The 24,134-nt window shown below is 42.0% G+C and overlaps 2 protein-coding genes across 6 annotated transcripts; one reads left to right on the forward strand and one right to left on the reverse strand.

The window, feature by feature from the left end:
* Nucleotides 1–782: 782 nt before the first annotated feature.
* On the reverse strand, nt 783–5,139 carry LOC144704231 (uncharacterized). 2 transcript variants are annotated; one of them, XM_078576573.1, is made up of 20 exons: nt 5,063–5,139; nt 4,693–4,744; nt 4,555–4,603; nt 4,300–4,481; nt 4,097–4,213; nt 3,892–3,987; nt 3,707–3,799; nt 3,533–3,592; nt 3,250–3,339; nt 3,072–3,170; nt 2,940–2,984; nt 2,757–2,858; nt 2,552–2,602; nt 2,388–2,476; nt 2,189–2,306; nt 1,759–1,847; nt 1,585–1,660; nt 1,414–1,505; nt 994–1,352; nt 783–922 (listed from the first exon to the last, which is right to left on the reverse strand). In XM_078576573.1, the coding sequence occupies exons 2-20, from the start codon at nt 4,723–4,725 to the stop codon at nt 894–896; spliced, it is 1,869 nt and encodes a 622-aa protein (XP_078432699.1). In that variant the 5' UTR covers nt 4,726–4,744; nt 5,063–5,139; the 3' UTR covers nt 783–893. The 2 variants fall into 2 exon arrangements, with proteins under 2 accessions (XP_078432699.1, XP_078432698.1); XM_078576572.1 differs by having other exon boundaries at nt 3,250–3,351; nt 5,063–5,138.
* A 9,758-nt stretch (nt 5,140–14,897) lies between these two features.
* LOC144704254 (IAP-like protein 1) lies at nt 14,898–21,444 on the forward strand. Of its 4 annotated transcripts, none has more exons than XR_013581778.1 (8): nt 14,898–15,091; nt 15,596–15,848; nt 16,546–16,669; nt 16,756–17,102; nt 17,393–19,094; nt 19,166–19,425; nt 20,008–20,143; nt 21,279–21,444. XR_013581778.1 is itself a non-coding variant. In XM_078576606.1 (7 exons), exons 1-7 carry the CDS (start codon nt 15,003–15,005, stop codon nt 20,077–20,079), a joined length of 2,847 nt encoding a protein of 948 aa, XP_078432732.1. In that variant the 5' UTR covers nt 14,898–15,002; the 3' UTR covers nt 20,080–20,347. The 4 variants fall into 4 exon arrangements, 1 of the variants encoding a protein (XP_078432732.1); XR_013581780.1 differs by having other exon boundaries at nt 19,205–19,425; XR_013581779.1 differs by lacking the exon at nt 21,279–21,444 and adding an exon at nt 20,245–20,347.
* Nucleotides 21,445–24,134: the final 2,690 nt, after the last annotated feature.

Here is a 24,134-nt window from a genome sequence, read left to right on the forward strand (position 1 = left end):
CTATCTCTCTCTCTCTCTCTCTCCCTCTCTCTCTCCTCTCTCTCTCTCCCTCTCTCTCTCTTCTCTTTCTCTCTCTCTCTCTCTCTCCCTCTCTCCCTCCTCTCTCTCTCTCCCTCTCTCTCTCGTCTCTCTCTCTCTCTCTCTCTCTCTCCCTCTCTCTCTCGTCTCTATCTCTCCCTCTCTCTCTCGTCTCTATCTCTCTCTCTCTATCTCTCCCTCTCTCTCTCGTCTCTATCTCTCCCTCTCTCTCTCGTCTCTATCTCTCTCTCTCTATCTCTCCCTCTCTCTCTCGTCTCTATCTCTCCCTCTCTCTCTCGTCTCTATCTCTCTCTCTATCTCTCCCTCTCTCTCTCGTCTCTATCTCTCTCACTTTCTCTCCCTCTCTCTCTCGTCTCTCTCTCTCTATTCATCGATATCCCTATTTCTCTCTCTCTTTCACACATACTCTCCACCTCTGCGGTTCCCTTCTCTCTCTCTTTCTCGCCTTCCCTCTCTCTCAGACACTCTCCAAATCTTCAGACACTCTCCAAATCTCTCTCACACACGTCTCTTGTTCGCTCTCTCTCTCAATCACATCTCTCTGGTTCCCACTCCCTCCTCTCTCTATTCTTCTCGCCATCTTCATCTCTCTACTCTTTTCAGTCTTTTCTCTCTATCCATCTTCCTGTCTTTTCTCTCTCAACAAGTCCAAGAGTTCTCTACGGATTGATAATGGAAAACTTTGTCTCTCCCTCTCTCAATGCAAACTAGTTTTTTTCCCCCATCAGTATATCCCCCGGATATCACCAAAATATCAACTCAAATATCCATAAAACTCAGCAATTCAGTAAATTAAATGGAGACAAACTCAAAAATCCCAAAGTCGCAGCGTAACCAAGCCCCAGTATCATCATCTAATCATCTCCAAACGTGGTCTTCTTCCCTGCACCCATTAAAAACTCACCCATATAAGTAAAGAACAAACCACAAACAAAAGAACAGATCCTCACTCACCAGTACTGGCCGCACCCATGTTGGACCTTCCAAAACTCCGCCCGCCTCGGCCTCTCCCGCCGTCTCGCCCGCCTCGTCCCCGTCCACCGCCACCGAATCTACCGCCACCACCGCTTCCGAATCTTCCGCTGCCGCCGCCGCCGCCACTTCCGAATCTTCCGCCTCCGCTGCTGCCGAATCTACCGCCTCCGCCTCGTCCGCCGTTGCGGCCGCCGCTTCTCCCGCCGCCACCACCGCTGCCGCCGTCGCCGCGCGGCTTCGCCTCATCGATGGTCAAGTAGTAGTCTCCGAGGGCCGAGCCGTTGAGCTCGAGGGCCGCCCCGAAAGCGTCCTTGTCCTTGAAATCAATGTATGCGATACTGCAAGAAACAAGCCCATTAATCTATTAGCAGACTTCAGAATCAATGTAGATTTACAAACCCTTTCGGTCCCCCAGTCTCGTAATCCTTGGGCACGGATATCCGTGTGATTTCTCCGCAAGAGCTGAAGTGCTCTTCCAAACTGCTCCGAACCTGTTATTAGTTAATAAAAAAAAGGTTAGGATTTGTGATTGACCAAAGTCAATGAGTTGACTTTGGAGTATGTGTTGACCTGGTCTTCGTCTAGAGAGCGGTCAAAGCCCTTCACGAAGATGGTCTGGCTCTCCCCGCCGCGACCGCTGTCCCTTCTGCGAGTTTAAAAACTTGTTAATTTGCTTTTCTTTAAATTGTAAAAATATTTTTGAATAGAGAATAATTATTCTTAGAGTTTATTTAGAAAACATACCCGCTCTGAGGAGTGAAAGCCTCTCTTGCGCGGGCCAAGTCCAGTCTGACTTGCCGACCGAATAGCTCCTGTCCGTTTAACTCCATTGCCTGAAAGTTTTTGTAAGATTAACAAAAGATACGTATTGATAAATCTATTAAAAATAACGATGTCAAATTATACTAATCTAGGTGGAAATTTCAGAAGACTGTTCATAAGTCTGAAAATTACAAGATAATGTATTCAACAGAAAAATTTAAATATGCCCATACATAATAAGAAATGTAGGCAGAGTTAATCAAAGAATTTATAGACTCCGAAGCAAATAAAATTTTACCAACTTTACCAGTTAGTTTTTTAGAGGATTCACAAGAGTTAATAAAGTAAATTAATACGACTGATTTTGTTTGGGAAAGATAATTATTACAAAATTTTTTTCGAAAAGAAATACCTTCTGGGCGTCGTCCTCAGACGCAAACTCAACGTGGCCGAATCCACGGAAGCTCCCATCCTCGGAGCAGGCCAATCGCACATCGGTAACCTCGGCAACATCTTGGAAGAACCCCTTACTGGTAATATAAGAAAGAATAATCAGAAATCTTAAAAGAGATTAAGAAAATAATAAAGAAATCAGACAAAGAAAATCGTACACATCATCTTGGCTGACGTTGAAGGACAGATTTCCGACGAAAAGAGTCTTTACTCCGCCAGTGCTAGATTTAGCAGCAGGGGTCGTGGCCTACAAATAATTAACCAGCAGATTAGAGAAATATCAAGTCAAGTGTATACATTATTAGTGCGAAAGCAAGCATACTTCTCTCTTGTCGGATTTGGCGGACTTGGCATCTTTCATCTCAACGTCGGCCTGTTTTTATAAGAACAATAAAATGTTAAGCAAAACAAAAATGAAAGAAAACAAAGAATAGAATATGCCGCATTCGTAGCAAGTGCCTAATGTATTCTGCTTCGAAGTTTAATAAGTAAAATTGTGAAACATCAACTTCAAATTCATTTTGAACCTTCTTAGGGGTTTTCGCGGGAGTCTCCTCATCATCACTTTCTTCCTCTGAAGAATCCTCATCAGAGTCTTCTTCAGAGCTGCTAGACGCCGCCTTCGCAGCCTGAACAAACATATAACACATTAAACTAAATAACTAAGACAGTAATAAACTCAAAAGTTCAGACAAGAGCATTGGATGTACCGCTTTCTTTCCAGACGTTGCGTCCTTCATTTCCACATCGGCATCCTGATTTAAACAACACGTCTTAACGTCAAAATAACAGAAAATACTAATAATACACAAAGTAAGAGAGTGATTCTAGGGAGACAGAACCTTCTTCGTTGATTTAACTGCGGGTTTTTCGTCTTCGCTGTCTTCCTCCTCAGAAGACTCCTCTTCAGAGCTGCTGCTTTCGGCAGAGGCCTTAGCAGGCTGGATGAGGTTTAAAAAAAAAGTAATCAGACCAAACTCATTAAGCTAAATTGAAAAATAAAGGGTTCAAAATTGTTACCTGCTTGGTTAGCTGAGCTTTCGGGGGTTCTTCATCTGAGCTATCATCCTCTTCCTCGCTGCTCGAGTCCTTCGCAGCCTTGGCAGGTGCCTTGGCAGGTGCCTTTTCAAACAAAAATAAATATAGAAGGTTATGGCAAGGAACAGACATCGTGTACCTTCAAATGAATATATTTTAAGATGTGCTTTTTTACATATTTCTTCACATTACAGAAAATTCAGCTACTGTTGTTGTTTACATATTTCTTCACATTACAGAAAATTCAGCAACTGTTGTTGTTTACCTGGGTGGTTGTTTTCTTCGCTGCAGGTGCGGGTTTCGCAGCGGCTTTGGCAGCAGGAACCTACAAGACAGTCATTTAAAGAAGCAATAAGAGAACATAGAGAAAAGTTAATATGAATACATCAAAATATCCAAATACTATGACCAGCTAAATAACATGGAAGTTAGAACTAACATCATCATCAGAATCACTGTCAGAAGATTCATCACTGGACTCCTCAGCTACAGCTTTCGAAGCGGGTGCAGCAGCTTTGGGAGCAGCCACCTCCTACAATCAAACAAATAAAACCTAACATTAGTTGATTATAATCAAGACGGCTGAAGGCTATTTAAATAAATTAAGTTAATTTGAAGGATGACCTCGTCCTCAGAACTATCACTATCAGAACTGTCACTGGACTCGGCCTTCTTGGCAGCGGGTTTCTTCACTTGCTGGGTCGCTTTGGCGGTTTTAGCCTGCAGATTTAATCAATTAAATAAAAACAATCATTAAAAATATTATTAAAACCAATAAGCTGAAAAAAATAATTCAATTGCGCAGGTTGATATTTAAAAGAGTCGTTACCTTGTCATCTTCAGAGTCGCTGCTCTCGCTTTCAGATGAACTGCTCTCTTTCTTCTTCTTTACCGCGCCATTCTTTGAAGCCGGAGGTTGCTTAGCAGCAACTTTAGTAACAGTCTCCTGATATTACGTTGAGAAGATTATGTGAGATAGAACCAGAATATGTCGAATAGATATACAAACAACAGGATTTATTAAAAACCCACCTCCTCAGAAGATTCGGAAGACTCTTCTGAACTACTACTCTCCACTTTCTTCGGGGGAGGCTCAGTCTTCTTCGTTTTCTTTGATGGCTTCTCCTCTTTCTTCGGTATTTCCTTAACAACTTCCTTCTTCTGTTTCTTCAAGCTGACGGGGTTCTCTACGACCTCCTCAGCATCTCTCTTGCCTGTTCAATCAAGATCACAGTTTAAGATGGTGTAACAAGCATATAAAAAAACGTAGAAATGACGTCAACTAACCTTTCTTTGCAGATTTCGCAGGAGTAACGACAGCCGGAGCGACCACGGTCTTAACCAATGAAAAAACAAAAAGGGTTTTAAAATGAAAAAATTAAGCAAACACAAACAAAAATTTATTCAAATGATATGAACTGATACCTGAGCGCTGGATTTCTTAATGGACTTGCCCATGATAGTCTACTCGCTACAACTGAAATATAAATAAGATACAAACAAAGCACAACGATAAGTATATCCACCGGTGAAAATCGCTTAAAGAAAATACCAAAGGCCATTCATTAGAAACAAACTAGAAAAACCTGAACACTCTAATATTCAAATACAAAAGTACGATGCGAGTCATTTCCGAGTAAAACGAGCATGAATAGAAGAAGAAAAACCGAATTTCACAAGAAAGAACAAAAATAAACATCATCCGGAGGAGAATACACTGCTATGTAGAACGAAAGATAATGAAGCAAATAGAAGAGAAAAGGTTTGATCTTGGCGTGTCAAGATTGAAGCTTACCGAAGAGGAGAGAGCGAGCAGGGAACCCTAGCCGAGGTTTAAGAGAGGAAGAGAGAGCACGAAGGCACCGATATTTAAACCTCGTTCTAGGGTTTAAGAAGAGAGCCAAGATATTTTTCTGCCAGCGTGGAGTCGGCAAAATCGAACGCTGACCGTCCGATCAAGCGGCGATGTCAACGGACGGCTCACGATCTGTTTGGACGGGCCCGCGACTAAACTGAAAATAATCATTTTATTATTATTTTCCCGCCTTTTATTATTGTCGAAATGTATTGGGCCAAAGTAACATCTCTTTTCCTCATTCCAATGCGAACCCATTAGGCTCATTAAGGCCCATTATCGAAGAACAGGTAGGTTAGTGGAGGAAAACTTAATAGGCTATATGTAAATGGCCAGTTATTCATCAAATTGTGCCTAATATAGGAGAACTTGAAAAAGGGATGATAGGCTAGGCATTTATTAATTCAATTGTGGGGTTAAATCTCTCTCTTTCTAGGGAAAATTTAAGAGGTAGGTTAGTGGAGGAAAACTTAATAGGCTACAAGTAAATGGCCAGTTATTCATCAGACTGTGCCTAATATAGGAGAACTTGAAAAAGGGATGATAGGCTAGGCCTTTATTAATTCAATTGTGGGGTTAATTCTCTATCTTTCTATGGAAATTTTAAGATTCTGTAATTCCTCTTTCCTTAATGAATTGTGTTTCTTATTTCATGATTCTCAAGGTACTAGAGCCAACCCTTGCTTCCTTGACCTAACCGTGCTGTCAACGCCAGTGCGCGTCTTGCAGATGCGTGCTCTCGTTTGTTCTAAATGTCTGCCCTGGCCTTGCTTTCTGCCTTGCCTTCTTGTTTGCCTTATGCGCATCTTAGCCTTCCTATGGAGCATAAGGATAATTTGGTAAGTTGCGAGATTTTCCTTCTGGTCTTGCCTTCTATAGTTGTGGCATGGCCCATACACTTGTCTACGCTTACAACCCGTCAAATTTAGTTGTGGGGTGTTGGCATCCTGCTTTGAGAACTATGGATGGCCGCATAATTTGAAACACCTAATGATGCAAATGACACCTATACATGCGTCAATTTACGTTGATCTGACCATGCTGGACTTGGACATCTCTGCATGGATTTTTTATAACATCAATCAAAAAGGTAATTAGTCCATAATCAATGGCGGCATCGTATGACACCTCTAGAGAACTGTTGATATATGATTCCAACAAAATGAATATATAATGGGTGGTTTTATTATTTTGGATTTTTTTCATATAAATATGGGAGGTATTGCTCTTAAAAACCACATCATTAAGTTCTTGATGGCTATCCAATATTTTTCTATGACATTAACCAGCTTTTGATGATATATATACACTTGAAAGTTACTATTTAGGGCTACGTAAGGGACTTCTTTCAGTGGCCTTTACTCCACAATTGATTTTTCTTTTATCCGCATCTCCTTTTGTTCTGAATTCAAAATCACATTGATTGCAAATTTCAATTTCTTAAATTTTTTATCACTCCGTGTCATATTTCAGAATAAAAAAATAAGAATATCTAAAAAATGAATGGTCTCTGTGGCATCACAGTTCTTAATACCATCGTGACAATTTTTTTGAAAAATCTACGAATGGTCACTGTGGCATCACCTTTTTTGAAGATTCGTTGAATGCTTTGACAGGGTAGTAGAGATATTGGAGAAGATGTTCTCCGATGATTCCCATTAAGTGTAAGTACTATCCACGTGATGGATTAGGGTCCGGGGACTATCTCTACTCAAAGTCATCCTCATGTCTCATGCAAACATATGATTATACATTATTGATGACCAAATTTCACAAGTGAGTTCAAAGACTACTCTATATCTCATAGAGCACGAGGTATAGCTTGGCACCATTTGGGCTGGAAATTAACACATCAATTAGGTTAAATCAATCATTGATTAATTAATATGTATGTCAATGTACTTAATTCAAGTATTGCACACAATATATTTAAGTAGAATTTGTTTTATATATCACTTTTGAGTTGCTCTTTTGTTGCATTGGAAACTTGTTTCCATGCACCAAACCATAGTCACAGAATCCAACAATAGTTACAGCATATAGTTTGGTGCAGTATGAGATTTATAATGAATACATTGTATTAATAGTTTGGTCAACATATAATACCATCATATTGGATTTCACATCTTTGAGGGGTGGCATCACTTTTCATTCTATTTTAAATTATGAAAATATAAAAATAAGGCAAGCTTCTTGGTATAAATAACATACCCAGTGTTGCCACTCATTGTTGGCATACATGTCCACCATGTGTCATCCACACAAAAGTGGAGGGGTGGTTTGAGCCCCCCAAATTGCAGGCCTTTGCTAGTACCAACAATGACATACGCTACACATGGCTCCATACATGTAACTTTTATGCATGTCCCTAAACACAACTTTAAAATGGTGACACCTATCATTGTACTATACTAAAACTTACTCACACAGAGTATCAGGGAAGGTCGCGTCATAGTCTAGGACCAATTTCAGCAAAAACCCAAGCCCAGACCTGAATGTCAGTCTAGTCTCTGCCTTATACTAGTTTAACAATTCAATGTCAAATCAACATTTAAAATCTTAGTATTAAAAATAAAATATATATTGTGCCAGGCTTGTAAACTATTTTAAGACCAGTTTAGAAAACAAGATGTTCTTATTTAGAAGGGCTCCAATGGATGTTGGCTCCCTTTCTTTTACTTAGATCGCCTTTACTCTGCTTGGTCATCTCATTATGTCTAACTGGACAATGTCTGAATATCTCCTCAGTTTCCCAAAAGTGTTCTGTCATAAACCTGATATAAGCAATCAAATTCACGATGATTGAATACATAATTAATAATAAAATAAATTAAAATCAATTTCGTAAAGTAATAGAACCAATCTCACATTTTCCTGTATTCAAGAAAATGTATGGGACAATAAGAGACATGAATAGTTAGAAAATTAAAGAGAGTGGATTTTGTGGATAGCAAGAAAGTGAGAAAGGTGTGGGTGAGTGAGGGGACGAGAAAGAGTGTGATAAAAGTACGGGGAGTAAAATGTGTATAAGAGAGAGAGTGAAGAGTGTATGGGAGAGTGAGAGAGCCACAGAGCTAGAGAGTAAAGGTGAGAAGGAACATAAGAGTCAAAGTGAGTAGGACAGAGAGCGAAAGAGAAAGAAAGAAAGAGAGTAAAGTAAGAGAGTGCGAGGGAGAGAATGAGAGAGTGCAAGAGGGAGAAAGAGAGAGATTCATCAGAGCAAGAGATTGTTCGTCGCATCTATCATATGCATAGACTTATACATGCCCACTCATTTTCTCTCCATTTCTCCCGTCATCAACAACATATTTATTGCAGGAGACAACGAGGGTAAGAGTGAGAAATCAAGAGAGTTGTAGAGAGGAAGAAAAGAGGGAGATAACAATAGAACGAGGAAGAATGGGATATTGGGAAGGATAGCGAGGGAAATATTGATAAAAAGAATCAAGATGACATGTTGAGAGAGATTTGAAGGGAGGGGTTAAGAAAAAAATCTGATGGCGAAGACGTCAACACGACTTCTGCGGACATGCCACCACCGTCAACCGACCAAGTCAACGCACCAGCATCAAGCACGTCTCGATCTACGCATGCCCCATCAAGCACGTCTCCACCTACGCACGCCCTGTCACGCGTCACGACACGTCGTCAACGCCAGATCAAGAACCGTCCTCTAACGCGACATGATATTACGTCGCCTATCTTTACTTTTATTTTTATCCCTCGCATTTTCTCTTTCCTCCAAGGCCTATATTTATAGGCCAATGCTGCAAGAAACACTTGGCAAGTTTTCTTTCAAGAATTGAGTTTTCTTCTTGGAGGACTTGCCCTAGCCCTCTTCCCATCGGACCGTCGCCGCTGCCGCCGTCGCCCTAAACCATCGACCACCGCTCCTTCTCCGTGCCCGTTCGTGTCTTGCCATCCATCGTCAGGATCGCCCAAGCGTCAGGTCGCCCACTCCAGGGCCGCCTAGCGCTCAGGCTGCCCGACCATCCAAGCACCAGGCTTCCCGTCAAGCCCGCCTGAGCGCCCGGCCGCCATGCTAGGGCCGCCCAGTGCCCGGCCATCCAAGTGTCACGCCGCCCCATCAGGGCCGCCCAGCGCCCGCCCGCCCAAGCGCCAGGCCACCCAGCGCCTAGGCCGTCGAACGCCTAGTGTTGACCGACCAGCGCCTGGCCGCCCCAGCGCCAGGCCGCCTTCGCCAGGGCCGCCCAACGCTCAAGCCGCCCAGCCATCCAAGCGCCAAGCCGCCCGCCAGGACTGCCCAGCGCCCGGCCACCCACGCTAGGGCCGCCCAGCACCCTGCCATCCAAGCGCCAGGCCGCCCCATTAGGGTCGTCCAACGCCCGGATGCCCAAGCGCCATGCCGCCCCCACATGCGGCGCCCAGCGCCCATGCCGCCGAGCGCCTAGCGCCGGCCGCCCAGCGCCTGGCCGCCCTAGCGCCAGGCCGCCCTAGTGCCAGGCCGCCCTCGCCAGGGTCGCCCAACGCCCAGGCTGCCGAGTTCCCGACTGCCAGCGTGCTCCCGCCGTGCTCCCAGATGCCCTCGCAACCACTGGTCGCCGCGCATACCGTCTAGGTGTTGGGGTGCTGCTCCGCACCCCGCAAGGGGGCGATTCCCCCTTGATCCCCCCCCTCAACTGACCACGCATTTGGATCCGCGACACCCTGTCGAAGCGTACGTCAATCGTCACGCCAACGATGCGATCAGAGTTCCCCATATCCTTGTCACGCACTCCTAGTGCAGAGGTACCCCTCAAACTTTTTGGTGCCAGTGTTCTTCGTCTAGTGTTCCACGAGAAGTTCTTCCACCGCCGTCGGATTTGTTTTAGGTTTTCTAGAATTATCAACGACTAGTGGATTAGGTATTTCTTGAGTTTTCCCGTGAGCGTGAATTCAATAGTATTGATTTTGGTGCTTGGCATCATCGCGGTGGTTGAAGACAGTACTCCCGCCCTCGACGAGGAAAGGGGATGCACCACTACTATTTCATCGGATTTAAATCTTTCAAAATCGATCGTGTGAATTGTTGTCAGTTTTATCCATCCCCTCTCCAAACCAACCCAATATTTGGCCTTCCCCGTCGTCCCTTTTCCATCACCAAAGTTGTCCTACATCCATTATCTCTTGTTGTCCTGCATAGTTCTCCTGCATCAAAATCTGAAAGAGAGATTGAGAAATATACAAAGGGAGAGAGTGAGAAGCAAATCCGGATGAAAGATAGAGAGAGATAGATAGATAGATAGAGAGGCCTTGCTAAGGTGGGGGTAGTGGTGGTATAGGTGGTGTATGGCGGTGATGACAAAATCAATGGGGCAGGTGGATGTTGTGGAATTGGGGGATAAATTTTCAATCAGAGGGACGAAGAGGGGTTGTATAGGGGATAACAGAGAGAATAAAGAGACCGAGAGAGTTGTAAAGGGATGAAGAGGGATATCTCTCTTTATATAAAGTATAATTACAACAGTGCTATTAACATCAATAACATGTTTGGTCTTTTTGCCCAGTGAAATGTGCAATGTGAAACCATAGCTGATGATTGGCAAGCCCTAAAATGTCAACAGCATATCTAGTTCGATGTGGTATAACTGAAGTTCAGTTAGATCGTTACCTTCCATACATAGAATGATGGCCATGCATGAAGCAAATTCTGATATGGGGTGGTGCTAACACTGGATAAGCAAACACAGGGGAGGGTGACATACCTGGATGGGCATATGAGTATACATTGTGCTCTGCATATGAGTATACATTGTGCTGAGGAATCTATGCAGGTGGTGTGCCATGGCAGTATCAATCGAAAAAGTGCTATTAACATCAATAACATGTTTGGTCTTTTTGCCCAGTGAAATGTGCAATGTGAAACCATAGCTTATGATTGGCAAGCCCTAAAATGTCAACAGCATATCTAGTTCGATGTGGTATAACTGAAGTTCAGTTAGATCGTAACCTTCCATACATAGAATGATGGCCATGCATGAAGCAAATTCTGATATGGGGTGGTGCTAACACTGGATAAGCAAACACAGGGGAGGGTGACATACCTGGATGGGCATATGAGTATACATTGTGATGTGCATATGAGTATACATTGTGCTGAGGAATCTATGCAGGTGGTGTGCCATGGCAGTATCAATCGAAAAAGTGCACAAATGATAAACTAAAGATTAGGAATTTAATTTATTCTTGGTGCTTTCAAGTTTAATGAATACACATATAAATGTGTACTCATGTGAATAAATATAGCTATGTGATGAGTACGGATTGTTTCCACAAAGAGCAGGGATCAAGGATTTGATTTTTAAAAAATGATCAATGAGATGAGTGGATATATGAATAAATAATGAGGATTTCATTTTTTAAAATGATCAACAAGACGAGGGGATATGTGTATAAATCACGAGGTAGATATACGATGGAAATGCGAGGCCATCGAATAATAATTATTGGTGAGATTGAGATGATTGTAGCATATAGAAGATAGAGATATGAACAAAATTATATATTGAGCAAGCCAAAGTGGGAGTGATGATAACAACATAAGAGAGCAAGTAGATGTGTTGAGTACGGATTTGATACAATAACGACCAGTGTAAGTGGGATGAAGGAGAGATGACGAAGACACAATGACAAGAGAGGGATAAGACGTGATGCAAGGGTAAGATTTGATGACGAGATGGATGTAAGCTAGCGACGATGAAGAGAATAACCTATGTAAATTTAGGATGCTTACGAAAATTTGTTTCATTTTGCCTAGATCACGACATATTGAGAGTGCATGTAGTCTCCCCCTTTTCTCTATTACCTAATATCAAACACCCATGACGCAGAAAACAAGCTCGAATGATCTCAGAGACTCGCTTTTTTCAATAAACCCACAAATATAGGACACAAGTTTAAGGATAATGTTTATAAATATCAACACCTCGATTTACACACCAGGTGGCATGTATGTGATAAATATTATGTGGCCGTCAAGCCAATCACACCAACATGTTTATTTAAGTTCATTGAGTAAAATATTTACATTCATTATTATTCTGGTGTTATGCTTATAATGAAGTCCACAAATTCGTGCAATGACATCGTGAATTATGATGAGATCACAATATAGTGATAGCTAGTCTTTAAACATGTATTCTAAATATTTGATGGATAGTAAATATGGACATCAAACTGTCTCAATAGAATAACACTAATTGGTCTTACTTATGCGATAAATATAATTGATCATGTGGCTATTAGTGTGGCGACACTAAGGACATATAGTGGGTGCTCTTTAGAGAAAGAGTTCAATGAATTGATCTATATGAATCCCTAAATGGTATTATACCCAGATGTCAATCAGGTTGATTTATGTCACTGTTGTATAAGTGATCCACTGTTCGGAGACACCAAGGACATCTCGTGAGCTATGACTTACGAGTATCTAATCATGTGATTCAAACAAGTCATAGATTGGATGTAGTAAGAAGCCAGTGGAGATGATTGTGTGGTCGAGATGGGATCATTCACCTCAGTATAAGAGGAAATTGACTCAAGGAAGACGATGCAAAAAATCTATGGCCAGGGTAGTGAGGATATTGGAGAAGGCTTTCAATCAAACACCAAATAAATAACAATCAATCAAAGTCCAAGAGGATTCTGAGACGTCTGATCAATCAGATCATCAAAGCTTGATGGGGGGAATCAAGATGCCAAGCAGGTGGTGTTCGCGAATTGTTCGCCAACAAATCCGAACGAACTGAACATGAAAACAAACAAGGATTTTTCCTTCTTAGACGCCAAGCAAGGAATTTCCATCCTTAGTTCTACGCTAACCCTAAATTTGCAGCCCAAACACACCAAATAAATAACAATCATTTAAAGTCCAGGAGGATTTTGAGCCGTATGATCAATTAGATCATCAACGATTAATGGGGGGAATCAAGATGCCAAGCAGGTAGTGTTCGCGAACAGTTCTCCAACAAAAAGGTAATGGTCAATCAAAGCCCATGTGAATTTTGAACTGTCCGATCAATCAGATCATCAATGCTTGATCGGGGGAATCAAGATGCCAAGCTTGTAGTGTTTGCGAACTGTTTGCCAACAAACCTGAATGAGTCGAACACGAACACAAACAAGGATTTTTCCCTGTTAGATGCCGAGGTGGGAATTTCCCATCCCTAGTTGTAAGCAAACCCTAAATTTGCGGCCCAAACACACCAAATAAATAACGATAAGTTAAAGTCTAAGAGGATTCTGAGCTGTCTAATCAATCAAATCATCAACACTTGATGGGGGGGAATCAAGATGCCAAGCAGGTAGTGTTCACGAGCTATTCGCCGACGAACTTGAACGAACCGAACACAAACACAAACAAGGATTTTTCCATGTTAGCCGCAGAGCAGGGAATTTCCCATCACTAGTTTTAAGCAAACCCTAAATTTGAAGCCCAGACACATCAAATAAATAACGTCAGTCAAAGTCTAGGAGGATTCTGAGCCATCTGATCAATCAGATCATTAATGTTTGATGGGGGGAATCAAGATTCCAAGCAAGCACTGTTTGTGAACTGTTCGCCAACTATCCTGAACCAACCGAACACGAACGCAAATAAGGACTTTTCCTTGTTCTACACTGAGCAAGGAATTTCTGTCTCCAATTTGTAGGCAAACCTTAAACTTGCAGCCTAGACATAGCCAAAAATTAATGGTCAGTTAAAGCCTGGGAGGATTTTGAGCCGTACGATTAATCAGATCATCAACGCTTGATGGGTTGAATCAAGATTTCAAGCAGGAAGTGTTCGCGAACAGTTCCCAAAAATGTAACGGTCAATCAAAGCCCAGGTGGATTGTGAGACGTCTGATCAATCAGATCATCGAATCTTGATGGGGGGGAATCAAGATTCCAGGTAGGTAGTGTTCGCGAACTGTTCGACAATGAACCCAAATGAATCAAACACGAACACAAACAAGGGCTTTTCCCTGTTAGACCTTGAGCAGGGAATTTCCCATCCCTAGTTGTAGGCAAACCATAACACACCAAATAAATAACGGTCAGTCAAGGTCCAGGAGGATTCTGAGCCGTCCAATCAATCAGATCATCAACGTATAATCGGGGAATCAGGATTCCAAGCAGGCAGTGTTCGCGAACTGTTCGCCAATAAAAACGAACGAACCTAAAATGAACACAAACAAGGATTTTTCCCTGTTAGACGCCGAGCAGGGAATTTCCCATCCTTAGTTGTAGGCAAACCCTTAATTTGCGACCTAAACATAACAAATAAATAACAGTCAGTCAAATCCCAGGAGGATTTGGAGCCGTCTGATCAATCACATCATCAATGCTTAATGGGGGGGAATCAAGATGCCAAGCAGGTAGTGTTCACGAACTGTTCGCCAACGAACCCGAATGAATCGAACACGAACACAAACAAGGATTTTTCCATGTTAGACGTCGAGTAGGTCAGTCAAAGCCCAAGAGGATTCTGAGCCGTCTGATCAATCAGATAAGTGCTTGATGGTGGGAATCAAGATGCCAAGCAGGTAGTGTTTGCAAACTGCTTGCCCACAAACCCAAATTAACAGAACACAAACACAAACAAGGATTTTTCCCTGTTAGATCAATCAGATCAATGGTATCCATGTCAGTGAAAGCCCAGGAGGATTCTGAGCCGTCCGATCAATGAGATCATCAACGCTTGATCAAGATTCCAAGTGTTCCCTTTGTTTTGCGACATTTTCGGGAGAAGCGATTTCGCCACGAGGAGGTATATAAATGGCCGGCGCCAGAGTTTGTGGGTAGTTGTTTTTTGCCTTCTTCTCAGATGCCCCGGAGAGTAGAGAGAGAAACCAGAGAGAGAATCTAGAGAGAGATAGAGAGAGAGAGTAGAGAGAGAATGAGAGAGGAAGTGATCAGCTCGGGAGGAACTGCGGATCAAGCCCCCAAGGCGAGGTCGGCTTCCCCGGCGCCGACTACTGCAGCCAGGTGAGTAAACCTAGGTCGGAGGTGGAGGATTGGAAATTGGAGAATTGGTACTGTTGTAATAGAATTTGTCTTGGGTAGGGTTTCGGGGAGTTGCAAGTGATTGGATGTGCATTTGGGATTGGCGTAATTTTGGTTTATTGAAATTTCCCCGCGGTTTGGAGATCATTTGTAACGTTTTTCAGTCTCGTTTGACCGACGCGAGAAGACTGATCGTGGGTTTTTTTTCCTAGAAATTGTTTATTCCGATGGGTTTCACTCGATTCCGTTGTGTGTAAAGGGAAAAGGACGGGTCTTTCTTCCAGAGCCTCTTGAAATATCTCGAGGCTTAGTCTAGATTTCTGGAAAATGATCATAATTTGGCAGATCATAATTTCTGGAAAATGATCATTTTATGTGTTTATAAATATCATTTTCGAACGACTGATGTTGATCTTCTTCGTAAAAAGTCTTTTTCCCATCAACTTGTTCGATACTTATTATTCTATTATTTTGTTTTTTTTGAAGTTCTGTTGGAGCTTCGTCGCCAGCAGTACCGCCAAATGTCGGCAGTGTCGATTATCTGGGGAGCACCCATGGATCAAAAACGTGTTCAATATCATTTGTGGGTTCTCAGTGGACTCGGACTTCTTTCAGTACAACAAATACTCGTGGGTCAGCTCTTGGATCTTCACAGTCCTCATGTAGACCATGGGAGAGAGGGGATTTGTTGTGTCGACTTGCCACGTTTGATCCATCGAACTGGTCTGGGAAGCCCAAGGTTCTGGTCCATACCCAAATCCCCTTTAACTTGTAGATATATATTTCATTCTTTTAATTCCATTTTCCTAATTTGATTCGATCGTTTTTTCAAATTTGCATTACGACCTCCTGTCTGTGTGTCCTTGATATTTATTTTGTTAATCGAAAAACTCCTTTATTTCAACCTAGTGTGAAATTCAATCAGTTATTCTGTCTGCGTTGCAAGTGTGCGGGGGGAATGTACTATCTTTGATGACATTCTTCCTGGTTTCTCCTGCTCCTCCTTTGGATCCGATTAAATAGAAAGAATAGAGACTGTATTTTAGAAAATAGGCCAGGATGGTGAATTTATCATTCACTTTACTTTTCTGTTCACCTGGAAGAAGCAAAAGAAACATCTTGTTTTTTCATTAAAAAACTTCTGATCTCCTGTGGACCTCTCAGTGGATTTGAACCCTGAAAAATTTCTCAGCATTTTTCAATGAAAAATAAGCGAATTGACAGTGTAGAATGATTATTTAGCAGAAATCTTGTGGAGGATACAAAAGGCATGTCAGGAATCAATCTGATTTTATTTCTGTTCATTCTTTTTGGGTATTTGAAAGACTCATTTCTGTTTTTTCAAAAAGAAATTTGAAAGACTCATTCGGTTTTTTTGCCGTTTCTGTTTTGGGAAATAGTGCTGTGACTTTATTGTGGCGATTAATGACTTTCAGGAAGCTGATTCTCTCGCATGTGCAAGAAGAGGTTGGATTAACATCGACCCTGACAAAATAGAATGTGAAACATGTGGTGCTCATCTTACTTTTATATCATTTGCATCATGGACACCCGCAGAAGGTATCCCCCATTTGTCTCTTCATTCAAATTAATCATGTGAGATTCTCAAATCTGGACTTACTTCTCCCTGTTATATTATTGCGCAGTTGCAAAGGCTGGTGAGATATTCGTGTCACAGCTTGATTTGGGGCACCGAGTTTCTTGCCCATGGAGAAGTAACTGCTGTGCCGATAGCTTGGCGCAGTTCCCGCCAACTACGCCTGCTGCACTCATAGGTGGCTTCAAGGATCGCCATGATGGGATCTTGCAATTCAACTCTTTGCCCGTTATTTCTCCTTCTGTTATTTATAATATGAAGCAGTCGAGGGCGTCTCAGGTTGACCGACTTCTATGTCAGTCCTATGCCTTCCTGGCTGGGGAATTCAGTTTAAGGTTGGATACTGTAAATGGAACTGAAGCATCGAATGATGTTGTATCGTCTGCTTATTCTCAGGTAAGCCATTTGATTCTGATCTGGTACATTGGCTTCATAGGATTTCTTGTCGATTGTTGATTTTTGGATTAACGGAGGAGAGAGAGAAGAGGAGGCAGGGGGGTGGGAGGAGCCTGCCGTCCTGGGAACCCAAAATATACCCTGAAATGTGACACTTTCATTAATGTTCTGTCTGCCTTAAATTTTCAGATATACGCTTATAATTTTACTCAAAAATCCCTAATAAGTAGAGATCGTACTTTTAACCCTGCAGTCTAACGGTGATCATGTTTTTTCACGTTGGCATGTAGGCACAGAGGCTGATAAGCTTATGTGGATGGGAGCCAAGATGGCTCCCAAACGTGCAAGACTCTGAGGAGTACTCTGCTCAGTCTGCCAGGTTTGGATGTTCGTTTGATCCAACAGGGGATAAGTTTCCTCCTTCGCAAGATTGCGGGCAGAGCAAGAATGGCATCTCTGCGTCTGGAGTGAAAGACACTGGGAAAAAGAAAGTTTCATTGCGAGACTCCAAATCGAGTGCGAGATCGCCTCTGCTTGATTGTAGTCTGTGTGGTGCCACAGTGAGAATATGGGATTTTCTGACAGTCTCTCGCCCTTCTCGGTTCGGTACCAACATTGTGGACACCCCTGAAACAAGCAAGAAACTAGTTTTGACTCGTGGAATCAGTGCAGCCAGTGGGATCTGTGGTTGGGCTCCCGCTGATGGAGTTGGGAAAGAACAGACAGAAGACCGAGATGAGGCGGCGACGACAGATGTGGTGAAGTTGTTGCCAAATGCCGGAGTGGATTTGAATCTCACCATGGCTGGAGGTCTACCTCCTGCTATGTTCATTGAACCGGTGGCAGTGGAACGATTTGATGATGGTGGTATGGGAAGAGATATGGGAAGAGATCTGGCTATAGGGCAGCCATCTGGAAGCGAGGTTGGCGATCGTGCAGCTTCATTCGAATCTAGAGGGCCGAGCACTAAGAAGCGTAGTCTGGAAGAAGGTGGAAGTACTGTCGACAGGCCACTTGACAAGGCCCTTCTGGCTGATAGCATCGAAGCAACAGTAATCGACCGCGATGGGGACGAAGACGGTGACAGCAGGCAGTACTCTGAGGGCCCTTTCAAACGTTCACAAGGCCTGGATTTCTTTTCCACCTACCAATCTTCGAGAAGATTCGATTCTTCTGGTGCGGGTCCCAGCCGTAACATGAACTTCGATATCGACATTGACGTCAATCGAGCTGATCCTGCCATTGCCCCAGGAATGACCAGAGATTCAGCTCGGGCCTCATCAGTTATCGCCATGGACACGATATGTCACAGTGGGTCAGAGGATTCCATGGAAAGTGTTGAGAACCACCCTGGCAACACAGCTGATGACGCACACTTCTCGTCTCCAAAGAACCTTGACATGCATGACACATTGGATTACAACTACAGTCAACAGGCACAGCAAAGCACGTGTGCGCAACCCGCCACCGGAAGCATAGGCAGGGAAATGGGGCTCAGTAGCACAAACGCGGAAGAAGAAGTTTTGAACGCCGAGACAGGGACGGTTCACGGCAGGGACACGATCAGCATTGGAATCAGTGGTGGGAGCGTATGCATGGGGGCCAGCCATGAAGCCGAAATACGGGGCGCAAATTTCTCTGTCCACAGGGCAGATAGTGCAGCCAAATATGCTGAACAGGTGGCAGATGTCACTGAGCACAATGGTCAGACCGGGGAATCGCTTCCGGGTCCCGGGCTAATGGGCGAGTTTGTACCTGAGATGGACAGAGAAGATCCTCATGACGACAGCCAGGACGTGATTTCGAGATCGGCAGTGAAGGCAGACAGCAGCTCAAAAGTCTATGGCTTGGCCAAAGCGGAGTCTTCTGAAAGTGGGCAGAAGACCAACCATCCTTCCATGTCTTGCAATGCAGTGATTTACTCTGGCTACGAGGTGTCCAAGGAAGAAGTGACCCAGGCAGCCAAAGCATCGGCCACCAATGACTGCAATGGTATGGTGTAGCATAGTTTTAGTGTTTATTCCAACTACTTGGAGTCGATTTTATGCCTTTTACTTTGACAGTGTTGGTCAATGGAGAGAATGACATTGAAGGTGGGGCAGGGGAATTTGATCCTATCCAGTATCACCATCACTTTTGCCCCTGGGTGAACGGCAATGTCGCCGCTGCCGGCTGCGCCAGCAGTGGCGGCTCGATGTCTTCTTCTTCGGCAGTCGCGGTCTCTGGATGGCAGCTGACGCTCGATGCTCTGGATGCTTTTCAATCCCTTGGGCACATCCCTAACCTGACCCTCGAGTCCGAATCCGCCGCCTCCCTTTGCAAGGTGGAAGTTCTTTTCTTTGCTTCATAAGAATTCTGTCCAACATATTCTTTTCTTATTCATTATTATTATTTAATTCTTTAACCTAGTGGATTTTTTTTAAACAAGTCTCACCGTATTGACTCTCTTCACCCAAAGAAGTTATCGATTGATCGATTTATGAGAAATTCTTCGTCCCATTCCTTGATAATTTCATGAACGTTATTTGCTCCCCGTTATATAAATTCTATCAGAGGTGGATCTTTTTGAAATCAACGTTAAAGCCAGACGCACCTAGGACAGAGCAATGCCTTTGCAGGCAGAAGTTCCTAGATTCATGGGGATATAAAAGCTTAGTAATGAAATGGAAGGATTATTGAAAATTCAAATTATCAAGGAAGTGAGATTAAGTGTTTAAATTACGAATTATATTTCTAGATGTAGATCTCTAATCCATTAATATCTTGTTATTGTTCCTGTGTAAATGAAACAGCATATAAGTCTCCATGGTTGCATACCCATATAGACATACGTAGTCTACGTGCGATTTTCTATTACGGGCAAGTCTTTTTACGAGTTTTTAATGAATCTTTTCTTGTCCTGCAGGATGAGCACCTCACACCAAATGTGAAGCGGTTGAGACGCAACTCTGCGAAAAAGAGCCATGGACAGGGTTGATTGATCGCATCTGCAGGCATCATAAAGTCTCATGTCTGCAGAAAGAAAACTGAAAAATCTACCTGTAAGCCTGTCATTTCACCTCATTAGACTGCTGATCTATGGTATTTCATTTTCTTCTCTATGTATTTGTATTCATTTGATCCATCTCTCTCACTTGAACAGCACATGGAGGATCCAATGACTGTAGACTAGGGCTGAAGATTCTGATTTGAAGATTTTACTCATTAATCTCTTCAATTCCAAATAATGACATGTTATTTTGATATACTGCTTGCGTTCTCAGTAAAACAATCTCCTTACCAATGTATAGACTTGGCAACATCAGTCTTCTATTACGATTCTGAATCTTGAACCAATTTCAATATCGTTCCACAATAGATTCCACAAATAGAACTTCCTCAAGAATCTGTCCCTCTCTTATGTCAGAAGAGAGAATGAAAACATGACTGACGGAGATGTGGAATAGAGACAGAGATAGCGCGGAACCGAATCGGTATCCTCGCATATTGATGCCGAGGTCAGGTCTCATCAACCCTCGATCGTCTCAGCGTAGGAGTATCTCCTCGCTCTCCCGGAGTCAGCTCCGCTGATCTTGAATTTGAATCGATGCGGTTTCGATTTGCTCCCACGGTTATTTAGAGAGGGAGCTTCTTGCCCAGCTTTATTTGAAGTTGGCTCATGCATGTTTTGTGGAATGCATGTGGTGATGATGCCTCCTCTTTGAACTATGATAGTTCCATAGAGGAACCTTATCATCTTCTCGAGTACCAGATTTCCAAGTGTAATTTGTTCTAGTTTCCGCTTTCTTTTTTAAAGTGCACTTATAGATTCAGATATGGTATTACATGGAATGATGTCGAAAAGCAAGCTAATGAACTGTAGAGTTGAATTTCTCTTTTGAGAAGTTTAATTTTGTCTAAATATTCAGCACTCAATATTTCAGTGTGCTATGTTTCTATATATATTCCAAGGGAAATATATTAGGTGTTTTTTTTCCTGCAAGAGGTAATTTAATTATATATTTTCTGTGAAAATGAAATAAATAAAAATCTTAAATGAGTAATTTGCAAGATTTCTTAGCTGGTGATAATCAGCCTCGAATTGAAAAGCTAAATGGGATAATCTGTCCGGTATTTTGAAATTTAAATACCAAAACTAGGGGTTGAGCTTGTTTGGTGTTTTGATAATTTTGACAGGGCATTTCTTCAAGAACTCTACTACGGTTGTTCTCCAGCAGTCTCATTACTCATTCTTCATTTTTTAGCCAGACTGGCCAATATTCATAATATTCTGTTCTTAATTATTTTCTATATTTCTGTAATTGAAGGTGTTTTATAGTATAAATTGTCGTATTTAGTTTAATACTATCTCACCAAAACATAATGCATTGACGTATTTTTTTAGTACTTATGTGCTTGTTTGGAATAATAGACAGAAACAACCCATCTTATTGTATCAAATTGAATTGACATTATGCCTTTCCCAATGTAGTCTCAGTTGTGTTATAGTCTCAGAATAATAGAGAAAAATATTGAAACGACATTTATAGTTCCGGATCGTCCCGGACGTGGACGAAGGACGGGACGGGACGGGACGAATTTTGTCCCGTCCTACATCCGATGTTAGCTCAGGGACGAAGGATGGGACGGTTTTTCGTGCATCGACAAAAAAACTGTCCCATCCAATCTTGGGATGGTTTTTCGTCCCATCCAGTTCTCACGGGACGAATTTTCGCCCCGAAATTCGTCCCGGACGAATAAACCATTTTATATTTTAACATATCAATATAGATTTTTCTAAGTATTTTAAGGGAAATATGGAGGAGAGAGAATGCAAATGAACATATGTACAATTAATTCTGAGCGGCGTCAGTTTGCACGTGCCAAAAAACAGAAGGACCTTGATGTAAATTGTCATAGCGAGGCCACGTGGCGAGATCTCAACCATCGGATGTGAATCCGGCGGTTTTTTCGTCCACATCCGCCCATCCATCGTCCGAGACCTCTGGACGGACAGTTTTTTCATCCCACGGGATGAAAACCGTCCCGTCCGCGGGTCCCTGGGACGAATTTTTGTCCCAAAATTCGTCCCTATCCTCAGACGGGACGATTTTTTCGTCCCCGTTTGTGTCCCTGAACTATAACGACATTTTGCATTTCCCAGTTGTAGGCCTTTCTTGCTAAATAGGAGAATATTCATATATTATCGACAAATAAGTTGACATTATCAGTTTAAACGTAGAAGCTCTCAAAATTACACATGTGAGCTCTATGTGAGGAAAAAGATATTAAAAAAATCCATAATACTACTTAAAAACCAGCTCAGTTGTGTGAATTTGCCTTTTGGTCCAACAAATGTAAGTGGGCTTATTGGATATCTTGACCAAACTTACTTTACATTTCTTGAACCAAGTTAGTTATATCTGATACTATAAGTTATACTCTTTATTAGGACGAGATGATAGTAGGGAATGACATGTCTCAGACAAGAAGTATGGGATGTGACAGGACTAAAGATCATTGGTGACAGACGAAAATGTGACTTATAGTTTGTCACATCTCCGTCCTGCCACACATCCCTGAATTTTGAGAAAATTCGTCATAGTTGCGTCACACAGCATGGGCCCTCACACCCTCGCATTGCGCTTCACAGTAGTGTCACACGTCTTTGTCCCTTACCGGATGACATAAAGTCCTATGAGAAAATTATTTTATTAAGGGTGAATCTCGCTCCCTCTCTCTCTCTCCATCTTCTTTTTCTCTCTCTCCTCTCTCATTCTCTCGTTCTCTCGTTCTCTCTCTCCATATTTTCTCTCTCTCGCCCGCTCTCTCTCTCTCCATCTTTTCTCTCTCTTGGGCTCAAGAAGATAACGACATGACAACACAAAAGATTTGCACCTCTAAAAGTTGCAACAAAAATATTTTGCATATTTTGGCAAAAGAAGAATCTGTCAGAGAATTCTGTTAGAAAAAAAATCTGTCAAAGGATTTTGTGGGTCTCTAGATACTTTTCAACAGATCTTGCCCACTTATAGAAGGATCTCCACCTTGGGTCACTAGTTGCTAATGTGCCTCAAGAAATGGGCGTATGGGATACATCATATCTTCTAGAGGAAAGATGCATTATTAATGACTAATTGTTTAGAAAACAAAGGAGAAAAATTACAAATATATGTATGCCTAAAGAGATTAAATCTGCATGTCTGAAAATGGAGCAATATGTGGAAGGCGTTACAAGAGATTAAAGATTTATAACCATTTTATGTGTTTCCTAAGAAAAACCTTGACATCCAGTTAGTTCTTCCTTAAAATGATGGTTTTTACCTTTTGAATATGGAATTATGTGACCCATGAAAGTTATTCATACATCCATCTGCATTCACTGGTATAATTTGACAATTCTTAGAAGATGTTTTCCATTTCAGCTTCAACGTCCATCCTAATATCTTATATGAGTCCCAGAATAATAAACATCAATAAAGTGTGATGATAAATATGCTAATGGGCCCACATGAGTTCATAGAATAATTCGCAAACCATTTGGTACATCCCTATTCAGGATTGGTATTCCTCTCTATCAGATAATCTTGAATCAGTTTCGAGGTTCCTTGCCTCATTATCTTTCTTAGTTTTGAGACCCTCTCTCAAAATCATAGATGATGCGAAGTGGGAGTATCATGACACCTTGTGAGACTTAAATGCGGCTCATTAATTAATTCACTATCTATCTACTAATTTCCTCATTACTGGCATTTTTTTACATCATTTTTTGCATGTTATCATCTCAATAAGTAAAACTATTGTTTCCTAGGGATTTTTCTTTGGCTAGTTGGTTTTTCTAAAATTACTCTGTATTTTTATGTTCTCATTTGACCCCAAATAGCCATAATATAAGTGAAAATATATTTGATAAAATTTATGTTATTCAAATATTTCATGGAATTTAATGATAATGATTGAACTAGCTTTGAAATGTACAAGGGACCAGGGAATTATAAATTAATTGAATTGGTATCTTCATACCATCCTTAGTAGATGGCACAAATTTTGTTA

This window comes from Wolffia australiana, chromosome 6 (genome assembly GCF_029677425.1).
Source record: "Wolffia australiana isolate 7733 chromosome 6, ASM2967742v1".
NCBI classification, from domain to species: Eukaryota; Viridiplantae; Streptophyta; class Magnoliopsida; order Alismatales; family Araceae; genus Wolffia; species Wolffia australiana.

What these genes read in the sequence shown, in the direction of transcription:
- LOC144704231 (XM_078576572.1), bottom strand. Translation starts at nt 4,725, where the DNA reads ATGGGCAAGTCCATTAAGAAATCCAGCGCTCAG. An exon ending in CCAAATCCGACAAGAGAGAA is followed by an intron (nt 2,477 to 2,551) that starts GTATGCTTGCTT and finishes AATTATTTGTAG; the next exon opens with GCCACGACCCCTGCTGCTAA. An exon ending in CATGGGTGCGGCCAGTACTG is followed by an intron (nt 923 to 993) that starts GTGAGTGAGGAT and finishes TAATGGGTGCAG; the next exon opens with GGAAGAAGACCACGTTTGGA.
- LOC144704254 (XM_078576606.1), top strand. Translation starts at nt 15,003, where the DNA reads ATGAGAGAGGAAGTGATCAGCTCGGGAGGAACTGCGGATCAAGCCCCC. An exon ending in TATCGTCTGCTTATTCTCAG is followed by an intron (nt 17,103 to 17,392) that starts GTAAGCCATTTG and finishes GTTGGCATGTAG; the next exon opens with GCACAGAGGCTGATAAGCTT. An exon ending in CCGCCGCCTCCCTTTGCAAG is followed by an intron (nt 19,426 to 20,007) that starts GTGGAAGTTCTT and finishes CTTGTCCTGCAG; the next exon opens with GATGAGCACCTCACACCAAA.